Source organism: Pecten maximus, chromosome 8 (genome assembly GCF_902652985.1).
Source record: "Pecten maximus chromosome 8, xPecMax1.1, whole genome shotgun sequence".
Taxonomy (NCBI): Eukaryota; Metazoa; Mollusca; class Bivalvia; order Pectinida; family Pectinidae; genus Pecten; species Pecten maximus.
Genome location: NC_047022.1, coordinates 23941922 through 23955818, shown reverse-complemented (window position 1 = coordinate 23955818; position 13897 = coordinate 23941922). Strand labels below are relative to the sequence as shown.

At 36.5% G+C, this 13897-nt stretch overlaps 2 protein-coding genes across 3 annotated transcripts in view; one reads left to right on the top strand and one right to left on the bottom strand.

The window, feature by feature from the left end:
* Positions 1 to 5635, bottom strand: part of LOC117332864 — a 58874-nt gene extending 53239 nt beyond the window's left edge. Inside the window, exons 1-2 of one of the 2 annotated variants that reach the window (XM_033891922.1) lie at positions 5545 to 5635; positions 5239 to 5366 (exon numbers count right to left, since the gene is read on the bottom strand). In XM_033891922.1, the coding sequence (XP_033747813.1) occupies positions 5239 to 5353 (115 nt within the window). In that variant the 5' untranslated portion in view covers positions 5354 to 5366; positions 5545 to 5635. Of the gene's footprint in view, positions 1 to 5238; positions 5414 to 5544 lie in introns of those variants that run through there. The other variant, XM_033891921.1, reaches the window with a different exon arrangement.
* A 206-nt stretch (positions 5636 to 5841) lies between these two features.
* LOC117332863 lies at positions 5842 to 12428 on the top strand. The gene is made up of 2 exons (XM_033891920.1): positions 5842 to 5964; positions 10564 to 12428. The coding sequence occupies exons 1-2, from the start codon at positions 5882 to 5884 to the stop codon at positions 11243 to 11245; spliced, it is 765 nt and encodes a 254-aa protein (XP_033747811.1). The 5' UTR covers positions 5842 to 5881; the 3' UTR covers positions 11246 to 12428.
* Positions 12429 to 13897: the final 1469 nt, after the last annotated feature.

Below are 13897 nucleotides of genomic sequence, written 5' to 3'. Positions count from 1 at the left end.
TGTAAATCAAGAGTTCTGAGAATGTGACAAAATAATATATCCATTTCGGAATGTTAACCATCTTTGTATCTGCTTTGGAAATGAGGCTATCGACTAGATTTTAGTACTGGGATAAAAACAATTTGCTCTTGAATTTTCTCCTAAGAACCATAACAGAATAATACCAAGAAGTAAAGATAAACAGGAATTTCATTAAATTTGAATTGACATTGTTAAAAATGTCAAGTATATCTTCTCTTTGGAAGCACTGAACTTTGGCTAAAATATAATACAGAAACCTGTATTCTCCAATACCAATTTGACCTTAGAACACAAATGCAGCAGACTTGTCCAGACAAGACACATTTGTGGAAATAGAATCCCAAACTTAATTGGAACAGATACACAGAACAATGAGAACAAGATCCAGCGAGTTTGACTACCTTATGATTACCAAATATCAAGCAATCATATGTATCCCATAACCCAGCATATATGGACTCATTGATTGCTTAAGGACAACAGTTACTCAAACAGCTCATTTTTCCAGCACATGCGAGTCTGGTGTTTGAAGCTAATCTGTCTGCCTTCTTTGGGTTTTAGCTTTGTTGCAAAACTAAGAAACCACGTATGAAGTTTTTCTTGTGTTGATCAGGCTGCCACCAACCATCTTTGTCTGCAATCAGCTCCACTCCATTAATGAATGTCGAGGATGGTACTCTTGGAGCTCTTTTCAGTTGATTGTTTTCAGCTATGTGCAAAGAAATCCTCCATATTACTCTTTCTGAAGTTAAGGGAAGGAATCTAAAGTACCAAATCTTCCCAACAAAATGATTGTTGGTCCTTGACCTTGAACATATTAGATTTCTTTGGTAGTTTCCTCTTCAGGTTGAAATACAATGACAACAATTGCTTCCACATCCAACAAACCCATTTGAAGTTGTAAGGAATATCTCCTGAACCCAACATAAACAAATCCCTAGCAGCAGGAGCAGTGCATGTGTATTGAAACCGTTGTGAAACCTCTCTTAAAGCAATGAAGTGTACAGGCGATTATTTCATTAATTGGAAATGGAAGACCAAGATAAATGCCATTGATAATCCCTTTCTGGTCAAAAACTCTAATAATCTATTTGATCAACTGCCACATTACTGTGAAGAGATCACCTGAGGACTTGGGACCTTTTACATATTGCACTTTCCCAGTGTTCAGCTCCTTGGTTGCAGCTTTCGTCTCTTCCACTGAGAATATATCGAGCAAGGTTCTGCAGATATTGATGCATCGTGGATAGTTGTTATCAGCACGTGGAAGTGTATCTGTTTTTGCAAGCTGGCCAAGTCTGTTTTTTTTCCAGTCTATGCAAATATCTTGTGAATCTTGTGGCCCCTACATGCAATTTCTCACAACAGTAGTTCGAAGATTTTCAGTCTGTTGCATCTCTTTTTTATTTCCATTAATCATGTAGTTTCAATCTTATTATCCATAGATGCAATACCTTCTTTGCAATTTCTTTTGCCTCAGTGGTTGCCAGGTTTGCATCCTTGGTTTCTACACGACTACCTAGCTTGCAGAAGATTCCAATTTCATAGTCTTTATAAATTAATTGCTGTCTTTTCCTCCAATCATTGGTCACACGGACCTAATGTATCTTATAGAAAATCATAAATATTTTAATTTAATCACAAATTTCCTAATGCCTTTATAGAATTATTATATCTATATGTAAATGTATCGTTGTTGAGTGAATAAGTACATTTTGGTCAGTTGACATTAAATTTATAAGTTCTAGAAATCTCTAGAAAAGGTGACAGTTCAACGTCTTGAAGCAAAGATTTTTCTAAGGGCTTTTTGGGGCCAATAATGGGCCCCATTCCTAATTGAAATTATTTCCTATTTAGACCAAAGTCCAAAAATTAGCAGATAAATACCTTAAAAACTCTTTCCCAATTCACCAATTTTCTTCCCAAAATGAGACAAAAAGGCCCCATCCTAAACTAGGGAGAAAAAGTCCTGTGAAGGTAGACCACCACGCAAAAAAAATACATCAATATATGGCCACTATCCACTTTTGTTAATTTCAGCTTTTTCACAAAGACTTTTTTTAAACTATAATGTGATAGGGTATTGATGTGCTTACAAGGCTTTTTGTGAAGACTTTTTTGGGCCATTTATGGGCTCCATTTCAAACTGAAATTATTTTATATAAAAAACAAGAGGCCCAGAGGGCCTGTATCGCTCACCTGGTTTCATGAGATATGAAACAAGAACTATGCTTAAGTATATTTGCCACTGGTATTGCTATGTCAATATATATCATATGCATTTTATATGGTTACATGAACATTGTTTTTATTGTAATTCTAAAAATGTCAATTTAGCCAAATTGATCCCATTTGGCCGCGCCCCTCATCCCCCCGGGGGTCAGCCCCACCAATTGTACAATTTTGAATCCCTACCCCAAGGGGATGCTACCAAGCGAATATGAGCAATATATATATATATCCATTGCTTAGTTTCAGAGAAGAAGTTGTTTATATCAATTTAGGCAAATTGACCCCTTCTGGCCCACCCCTCAGCCCTCAGGGGGGTCAGCCCTATCATTTGTACAATTTTGAATCCCTACCCCAAGGGGATATTACCAGTGAAATATGTGAGATATCCATTGCTTAGTTTCAGAGGAGACGTCGTTTATATCAATCTAGCCAAACTGGCCCTTTTTGGCCCCGCCCCTAAGACACCCAGGTGGTTAGCCCCACCATTTGTACAATTTTGAATTCCTACCCCAAGTAGGTGCTACAAGGCAAATACGTGAGATATCCATTGCTTAGTTTCAGAGGAGAAGTTGTTTATATCAATTTAGCCAAATTGACCCTGTTTGGCCCCGCCCCTCAGCACCCCGGGGGGTCAGCCCCACCATTTGTACAATTTTGAGTCCCCACTCAGTAGTGATGCTACCAGGCAAATATGAGCGATATCAATTGCTCGGTTTCAGAGAAGAAGTCGTTTATATCAATAGAGCCCAATTGACCACATTTGGCCCCGCCCCTCAGCCCCCTGGGGGTCAGCCCCATCATTTGTACAATTTTGAATCCCCTCCACATAGTGATGCTACCAGGAAAATATGAGCGATATCCAATGCTCGGTTTCAGAAAAGAAGTCGTTTATATCAATATAGCCCAATTGACCACATTTGGCCCCGCCCCTCAGGCCCCTGGGGGGTCAGCCCCATCATTTGTACAATTTTGAATCCCCATCACATAGTGATGCTACCAGGAAAATATGAGCGCTATCCAATGCTCGGTTTCAGAGAAGAAGTCGTTTATATCAAAATAGCTAAATTGACCCCTTTTGGCCCCGCCCTAGAGGCGCCCAGGGGGTCAGCCCCATCATTTGTACAATTTTGAGTCCCCTACCCATAGGGATGCTTCTGACCAAATTTGGTGAAATTCCGATCTGCGGTTATGAAGAAGAAGTCAAATAAGTCAATTGTTGACGGACGGACGGACGACACGATATGGCATAAGCTCACCTTGGTCCTTCGGACCAGGTGAGCTAAAAATTAAGACAAATTCCCAAACTTTGAAGTTCGCTCCAGAAAAAATATTTTCCAATTCACAGATTTTCTTCCCAAAATGAGACAAAAGGCTACAGAGAAAAAAACCTGGCTAAGTTGATCATGAGGAAGACTAGAGGTTTCAGGCATACACGTTCTACATCCACCAGTGGAGAGACAATGTCAAATATATTTTTGAAAAATGAAATTTTGGACAAATGAAAAGAAAGCAGCTTTATTTGGTGTTGATGTTGGACCATGATAAACTAAGTTTTTAATTCACTTTTTCTGCAATCGCAATTTATTCAGTCAATATCTTTACATCCTTTTTCTGTTGAATAACGTTATCTTATCTGTTTGAAAATAAAAGCAGGCATTGATTTAGCAGAGCTCCATAAATATATTGTCTGTTAAGTTCACAGACAGGTGCTTGCTGGAGTGGAATTGTCTGGTCCCGAATTGATTATGATAAAATGTCATCATCATACTGCTGCAATGCTTCAAAGATTTCCAACATGTATATTGTTGCTTTTTAAAATTTTTTTTTCATTCCTGCCCTCATATTGTAGTTTGCCCTACACTGTGATGAGAAATATCCTGAAAGCAAAATGTGAACATGAACAGTGGCAATGATGGACATGAATAAAATTTAATGAAATAATGAGACTGTAGTAATGTGATGGTACATTTAATCAAGTTTGGTTGCAGCAGAGAGAATTCAGAAAATCACTCATTAACAATTAAATCTTTCTCAAAACTGTAATTTGTTGACCCGCCCTCATTTTCTGCCTATTTAAGCACATGCATTCGAAGAACAAACAAATGTAAGTGTCAATTAAACAGAAATTAAATTTAGAAAGATAGCAATCATTTCAATATATAATTAATAAAGTAGCCTTACCATTAACACCACTAAAAGGTAAAAAGTTCATTAAATGGATAAAGTCATGTGGGATAACTTAAATGTCTGGGCATGTGAATAAATTTTCATAGTAGACACCATTGGTTACCGTGTATATTTCCCAATACAACAAAGTAGAAAGCGTTGAAAAAAAAGACCATAATTAAACTATCGACTGATATGTCTTGCATACTTCTTCCCATAAAAATTCCTAGAGCACTAGTGAGGTCCTCAAGTACTCAGGATGATTCACCTACAGTAGACTGCAGACAGGACAAAATTAACATAGATGATGCGGTGTGGAAAAACCACAAGTGTTAAAACGTACAGAATCGTCTAGATTTTTTCCACTGCGCCTGTAACTCAAACAGGAGACTTTTCAATGAAGAAACTTCAACAAGGAAAAAATCCTGAAATCACGCTCCGGTTCAGTGAAAATAGTGACCTTTGATCAGCTGAGAGAACTATTCAATAGTCGGCAGACTGGATTATATTTAGCTCAGCTCCGCCGGGTCAGGGCAAATATTTTTGAGCCGCAGTGTGCTATGAAATAGGACGAATGATTTATATGACCTTCCCGACTTAAAATACCGAATAAGATTGTTAACGAGTCATAAATAAAGATAAATCTTCAAAAATAGTTAAAATCTATTCTGATACACGTAACAGATTAAAAAAGAAAAGTCTACAGTAGTCTGCCATGCTAGTTTATTACGAAGTCGTGTACTGTGTAATGGCCGGTAGATGAAAACTACCCAAGAAGAAAAAGAAATTACTTTTGACACATAAAACAAAAAGACTTACCGTTTTCGGGATCGATGTAGAGAGAATGACATTCTTTTAAGATCTTTTCGTTCACCGATTGAGTCGCGGAGTCCGCCGCATTCGCCGACGTTCTGTGTCTGACTTTCCCCGACATCCCGATCCAGCTCCTGTCAAAAAGTGAGCAGACAGACCGAGTCGTAAGGGTTAAATAATTATGCTAAATTTCTGGGTGCGACATAATGTCACGTGTTCACCATCAGTCAATACATCAGCAAAATAAATAATTTGTATTTCAGCCTTGTGCCAATAATATCTAAAATATACGCATATTTCATAAATTTTTACCTTAAAAGCCGTTTTCAATAGCAGAATTTATTCTCAATTCCGACAGGTCCCTTTCGTGTTTAATTTGCGAAGGTATCGCCGTCTACATCCGTCAGCTGATCGGGGAATGATCGGAATAATGTATAAAATAAAATGTAAAATTAACATAAAGAGTTGACAAACAGGGGCCCAAAGTCATAACTTGAAGAGAAATTGTGTTGTCATTATTTTTTTCATTGTAAATATTCCTGCAGTCATTGATCTGCAATGACGTTATCACTCGGCAACTTCGCCGGTAATATTGACCAATCAAAAAAAACTTATTCTTACCCGCGAACTTGAAAATACAGGAAGTGGAATGGCTACCCTCGTAGCAGACTATGGAGATAGTGGTGAAGATTCAGACAGCGATTCTGAAGTTATCGAGGACGAAAGACCCTCGTGCGTATTTATAAACCAATACATAATCATACAAGAATATACTGAAATATATGTACTAATCTGCCATGTCAGTATTGTTACATCATCACCAAGTATCTATATCCCATGTACTACAAGGTTTGTTAGAAAATTAGCCAAAAAACAAACATGCCTGAAACGAGCGCAGCATCTGCTGTACACAGTACAATACACGCGTAAATAATGTAAAATGAAGTTATCTTCTTGAATAACAATAAATAATCTATTATTGATCTTTTTCGATCTTATTTAATACGAGGCTATATAGTAGAATCTATATATTAATATATACAAATATAATTTCTTACCCCAAGTACCTGTGGTTTGCGGCCACTTTTCGGACTGTGACTGTGAGAAGTTAACATTTGAAAGAAGTTTTTTATTCTGTTTTTTTTTTGGAAGCACAAATTTAACATCCACAGTAAAAAAAAAATCACCTACTTATAGTGTATTAGGTCTATTGTAAAATCGAGGGGTGTGATGTGACCAAAATGAGTTATCATATCTGTATGACGATAATAGCAGACAGAGTAGCAACAACAGTATTATACTTCTGTATTGTTCTGAGGTCTAACCGGTAACTGAGGTCTAAAAGTAAAACATGGGCCATGAAAAGGTACAAGGCCTTCCAGAGGATAACTACCCAGAATCCTTGGAACCATATATATACATAGAATATACAATGCAGTTACATAACATTCCTCTCCGTTTACTAAGAATGCGATGTGTTATAAAAGACAAAAAGTCAGCATAAAGTCAATACAATAAAACTGCTGCATGGTCAAGTATATAAAAAAAATATGCACTCTGAGGTTACTGAAAATACAGAGGTGGCCATGGAGAGCAGATGATAGAATAGCAACATGAGATTTTTAAAGTGTATTTAAAAACTATGATTCATAACATCTGAACTCTTCCAACAATTCACTATGTGTCCAATCATAAAACAGCTAGTCCAAGTAATGTTGGAAACCCTAATATATGGTTGTTCTCAAACTTGAACTTGATTGCAATATACTTGTATCTAAAATATACATTTGTAAATGTTAATTGAAACATCCAATTTTTCTAAAACCAGGACTATGTACAACAAGTTACAACAAACAATGCTTTTGAAACTGGGTACATGGTTATGTACTGTATTGTAACTGACTACACTGGTGGGTACTACAGGAAAATATGAAATTGGCATTTGTGGAGGTGGCGGAGTGGTACATGTACTTGATAGGGTATAATAAGGAGGTGGCGATGAAAGAGGATGGGGCAGAAAGCCCTGTACACCTTAAGCTTGATGGGGTATATATGGTGGCGGTGGTAGAGGAAAGGAGCTGGCTTTAGCATTTTGTTCAACATATGACATTCAGTGGCTTCCTTGGTCAGGAGAATGATGCTGATGAGGATATAGATGATCTAGATTGTTTTTCCGCATTACATTCATACAGGTTGCTTGTTGTTTTTCTACCCTGATCTTGTTAAGGGGCCGCGGTGGCCGAATGGTTAAGGTGTCCCGACACTTTAACACTAGCCCTCGACCTCTGGTTTACGAGTTCGAAACCTACGTGGGGCAGTTGCCAGGTACTGACCTTAGGCCGTTGGTTTTTCTCCGGGTACTCCGGCTTTCCTCCACCTCCAAAACCTGGCACGTCCTTAAATGACCCTGGCTGTTAATAGGACGTTAAACAAAACAAAAAACAAAACAAAAAATTATCTTGTTAAGAGACGTCTGCCTCATCTTTGACCTGCAAATTAACCTGGACCTTTCTTATTCTGGCATCTTTTCTTCTCCTCCTCTTTTCTTAGTCTGTACGTCATTGCACAGATCGCTATCGATACTTCGCATGTTGTTGTTCTGTGTCTGAAAAGATTCTTCTTCCATGCGTACCTTTATTTACTTCCACTAACTCGTGTACAGACATCTTTATGTTCCCCTGTGGTGTCTTTCTCATTTACATTGCCTGTCCTAGTCAATCCACTTTCTCTCATCAACTGATATACTTTGACGATTGTAATGGCCTCTTCTAATGATTTGGCCAATTCGTTGTCCGCAACTATATAATAGTTGTCCTCTTCCATCACAGTTTTCAAGAATATGTCTATAGTTGCATATTTGATCATCCCCAGACCCTCATTATACAGCTGCAGCTAGATTTGTGATCCTATCGGCATAACCACCAAGTGATTCACTGGGATGTTTTGAGACAAGGTACAGCTCTTTTCTACATAGGGTCGCAAGCTCACCATATCAAAGAATGCATATATTCACCTATCTAGATTATCAAGGTATATACATGGATTATCATACTTCCCAACTAAGGGCTAGGTATCACTAGCTATACGGATGATGTTTTAAACTACAAAAATTGAACATTTACAGCATAAGAACTCGGATAAACATGCACGTCAGAGTATCCGACATCGCACAATATCTTGATTACAAATACTTACAACACATGGGGAAAATTCAGATAGCCATGCACATCAGAGTATCTGACATTGCACAGTATTTGATAACAATAATGGAACAAGACCAACAATTTACAGTACAAGCACATGCAGAAATCAGAAAACCACACAAGTCAGAAAGTCTGACATTGTATGATGTCCGATGATGTGCCTTAATTAATATTACAAACCAGGGAAAACAATGTCAAATCTGACCCTGAACCAGACTCCAATCAAAGTTTATTGAAAGTCACAAAGTCACAAGCTTGGAACAAAAATCAAGCGTAGTTTATATATGGATACAGAAATAAAGTATCGGCTCCCTCCCACCTTAACATACATTTGTAAATGCAGGAGGAGGAAATATACAAAAGGTAAGCTGACACAGCAAAGTGTAAAAAAAATGGCAAAAAGAACACAAAAATCCTTAGAATACATGTACCTGTGTGAAAAGTGGAATGAATAATCCTATGAAGTAAATTAATATTCACAAAAATACAACTTCAATAGACAACCAGCGCCAGCGTTTCGGAGCATCCGTGTTGACAATAAAGTTAACTGAAACAAGAAGTTCTTTAGGAAAATGTGTAAAATATGTAAACAAAATGACACAGGTAATCTGTACAATGAAATAAATAATAAATGCACACAGTAAATTGACCATCCAATTGATATAAGAGTCAAGACACAGGTCGATACTAAGGATCGGAGTGATTATCAAAAAATGGACGTCAGATCATGTACTGCATGAACCACAGATAAACTGCTCAGGTTAGGTCCTGTGTGAACATGGTTGCTCTGGTCACTGATCACTATAAACAAGTTTTCCAATAAGAGCCATAACTTAAAGTTTGCAGATGTGCATACATGCAGCTGTTAAAATTCCAAAATGTTTTGCTGCCATGGTTACTGGTCGCTTTTAACAGTTTTTCTCATCCAAACAACTGCTCCTAAACTTGTGAACCAATTTTAGCAAAATTTAACAGAATGTTAGGGAACATGTGTAAATGTGCATGCAGCTGATAAAATTCCATATTTGTGTTGTCATGGTTACTGGTCACTATCGGCAAGTTTTTCTTGTACGGACAACTCCTCCTAAACTTGTGATGTGATTTTCATAAAAAAAATTAACATGAATGTTAGCCTAATTAGGGAACGTGTAGATATGCATGGAGCTGTTTGAATTACAAAATTTTTGTTGCCATGGTAACTGGTCCAGACAACTTCGGATCCTCCTAAACTTGTGGAGCAATTTTCACAAAACTTCACAGGAATGTTCGAAGGTTCATATAGTGATTTTTTACGTTTATTATTGGATAATTACATTTTTGTTATTTGTTGAACCTCAAAGTTTTATTAATAGTTCCAAAAAAACACGGCAAATCTCAAAATTCAAAGTTCGACAAATAACAAAAATGTAAATATCGGATAATCAACGTAAAATAAATCATATGAACCTTCATAGTCTTATATTATAGAACCCCATGTAGCAGAACAGCAGTCATAAGACTCTAAACCTCCTTTAGTGGGCATTTTACAATGGCTTCCAAATGTCATGAGAGAAGAAAAAAAAAAGCCTGATTGGAACAAACTTTTTATGATATTATAAATTTATTGAAATTCATGGACCTATAATAAAATTGATCAAGACCCACAAGGTTATTTAAATAAAGCAATGATTTTTTTAAATATTTTTGTTTATTGATTTTTTATTTTTATTTTTTTCATTAAATATACATTTACAGTCACAAGACATTTACATACCGTACAGTTTTGCACGCACATCTCACACATACACACCCATTCTCATGTACAGATGCTGCTAGCCATATATATATGGAAGGTAACTCCTTGAATTGATAGCAGTGAACATGCCTTTAAAATTAATTAGTCATTGAATAAAAATAGTAACCAATTTTAATTATTCTCTTGACAGGTATAGTATACAGGTATGTTTGATGAATTATCAGAAAGTTAAATAGATGAAGCTAAATTAAGTGTTATATATAAATCCATCTTTCTGTGCAGAAATTCTTGATTTTTCCATAAACCTTGCATGAATCTGTCCGTGAGTATCTGTCCAAACTGTTCTTACAATCTTACCAAATATTGTTTTCTTATACAGTATTCTTTTTTCAGATCCAACCAGTCAGAAACACCATCCATACCAGTGTCTACAGAACCCCAAAAGACAGTGAATTTTTTCCAAGGAGGTGACATTGATAGCTCCAGTAGTGATGAAGAAGACTGCAAGTCCAAAGCAAACACTGTATCAAAGGGAGATAATCAAATCAAACTCCCAAATCCTTTGGCTGATTATCTGCCAACTCCAAGTCTGAGAGATCTAAAAGAAAGTGGGTCAGTTTTCAGCAATAAATATGAATTGGCTGAAAAAGCAAAAAACTCTATCTTAGAACAGCATGTAAAAATGACAGAAGCCAGAATTCAAGCCAAGAAAAATGTGTGTTTCAAATTTCAGAAAGGAAAATGTAAGTTTGGAAAAAATTGTAAATTTTCACATGACCGCGGTACAGACTTGGTGGTGAATTCCACAAAACAGGATGAAGACAAATCTCAAACTGAGGCAGATTTTAGCGCAGCATTTGGTGGATCTGGTCGTTCAGTGTATCTTAATCCCAATGCTGGATATGGTGATCCACTGCCCCCTTTAAATGCTGAGGATGATGACAGTTATATGGCAGGGGCAAAACGAAAAAAACGAGCAGGGTTGTCAGAACATTTGGTCCCATCCAAAAAAGCCATGTCCTCTCTTGACAGGCAGAGAATTCATGAAAGACCATGGACAGTTAAAAATAAATAAAACAACTACATGTCCTGTATAATATCATATAGTATAATGAAAGGATGAGATTTTACCCAATTTGTAATGTGACTGTGTTTGATATTGGAGGTGATTGAGAATACACATGTATTACACACATTAGAGAGCCATTGTACACTTTTAATACAATTTATAATGTTTTCACAATTGAAACATTGGAAATAATTAAAATCATAAAAACTGAAATTTAAGAAAGTATACCATTTGTTATATTTGTTAGTAGACCTATATATATATTAGAACACTTTATACGCAACAATGGAAATATGCAGATTTTTTCTCTTCAGGTGTAAATGTAAAACCAAAACATGGTTGTATTGCTTCATTTATCGCATACACAGAATTTTTTTCATAAATGCCCATTTGATAAAGGTATTGTCAACAAGTTTTACCAGGTAACATAGTGCAGCGTCTGTCAACATTTCCTTTAAATCGCTAATAGTCCTGAATGAACAACAGTGGATTTAGAGGAAATTTGGTCTGGAGCATTATTGGACAAAGGAAATCCAATGTTGTATAAATGGAGGGTTTGGCTCACTCGGGGCCGAAGGTATGGGGCCCAATAGAGGAAATAGAAGTAAATCCTTCAAATCACTGCTAGTCCTGAATGACTGAATTGATTTCGAGGAAATTTGGTGTGGAGCATTATTGGGAAAAGGTGATATAATGTCTTATAAATGGAGAATGTAGCTTAATTCCTGGGGCAGGAGGTGCGGGGCCCCTAGGGAAAATTGTGGTAAACGCCTGAATAGATTTGGATGAAATTTGGTCTTTAGCATTATTTGGCAAAGTAGATGTAATGTTGTAAAATGGAGAATGTGGCTCCCTAAATTGGACAGAAAAACCTTCAAAATCTTTTTCTTTTCAAAGAATGACAGGATTTGGTCCACCTGTAGTATAAACCATTTTTGGGAAAGGCAGTTCAAAAGTAGGAAAATATTCAAAATACAACTTTGATGAATATATTTTGATGAAATTTGGACTGGAGCATTATTGGATAAAGGAAACGAATGTATGAATGGAGAGTGTGGTTACCCAGGGGAGGGAGAGGCGAGGGCCCAATAGGCAAAATTTAGGAAAAAAATTTCAATTGCTACTAGTCCTGAACACCTCTGGTATTTGGAATTTGTTATATTTTATTTAACGTCCTATTAACAGCCAGCGTTATTTAAGGACGTGCCAGGTTTTGAAGGTGGAGGAAAGCTAGAGTACCCATAGAAAAACCACTGACCTACTATACGATCAGTACACCTGGCAACTGCCCCACGTAGGTTTCGAACTCGCAACCCAGAGGTGGAGAGCTAGTGATAAAGTGTCGGGACACCTTAATCACTCGGCCACCGCGGCCCCTCTTAAAAATCATATTTTAGAATACTGTGAAAAGCATGTGCTTTTTAAAATCCCCTTTAACAATGAAACCAAATTTTACATAATATTTAATCATTGTACACCTAAAAATCATGTACGGTATATAGTGTTTTCTAGGCAGATAAATGTATCCTTTTTACTGTAGCAGAATGGAGAATCTGATGCTTTGAATCAAACTTAATCAGTTTTTGTTCAAATGTAATTTAAAAATAATTGGTTTATCTAATTGATATATACGTTTGTAAATTATGTAAAACTATATATGGGAAATTCATAATATTGTATTATTAAATAGGCATATCAGAAATATACTACCTTCATTATCTAGTTAAGGTGTAAATTTATGTTTTTGAATGAGCAATTGCAGTGCATTGAGTCAAAGATATGAATTATTATGGAATATCAACATTTTTAGCCCACCATCATCAGATCATCTGGGATCTCTTGTTGGGTATGCAAAGTAATGAGGTGAACGAGATGGGACAAGGGAGATTACTCCTATTGTACTGTTCTGTTAAAGTGTCTAGTCCTACAGTTCTGTGTGTGTATTTAATAGTCTTGGTTAATTATTAAAAAAATTCTCTCTATGTTATCATAACATATAAATTATGACAAAATTACATAAATATTGTTGAATGATAGAATATATTTAATTACTGTCAACATTCAAAATCCCACTACTACGCCTGAATGAAGTTTTGATAAAATTTGGCCTAAAGCGTTATTGGGCAATGGAGATATAATGTTGTATAAACGGAGGGTGTGGCTTAATTCCTGGGGCGGGAGGGGCATAACGCAATAGGGGAAATAGAGATAAATCCTTTGAATCTCTACCATTCCTAAACGTCTGAATGGATTTTGATGAAATTTGGTCTTTAGCAATATTGGGCGGAGAGTTTCTGTTGTACAAATGAAGGATGTGGTTTCCTTCGGACAGGAGGAGACAGAAATGGGGCCCAATAGGGGAAATGTAGCAAAAAGAAAACCTTCAAAATCCTTATTCTTTCAAAGATCTGAACCATTTTGGGAAAGGTAGTTCAAAGTAGGAAAATATTCAAATATAATTTAAATGAGAGTATTTTGCCATAATTACTGAAATATCCAAGTGAGCAATGCTGGGCCTTTTGTTTATAATTGCAATTAAAACTGGGAAACTATCCCTTATTAAGGGGTCAATCAAAGGATTAAATGGATTTTTTTCATTTTCATGGCTGCTATATATAATGAATAGCAATGGCTATCTATATATCCTGTGGTGTGCTT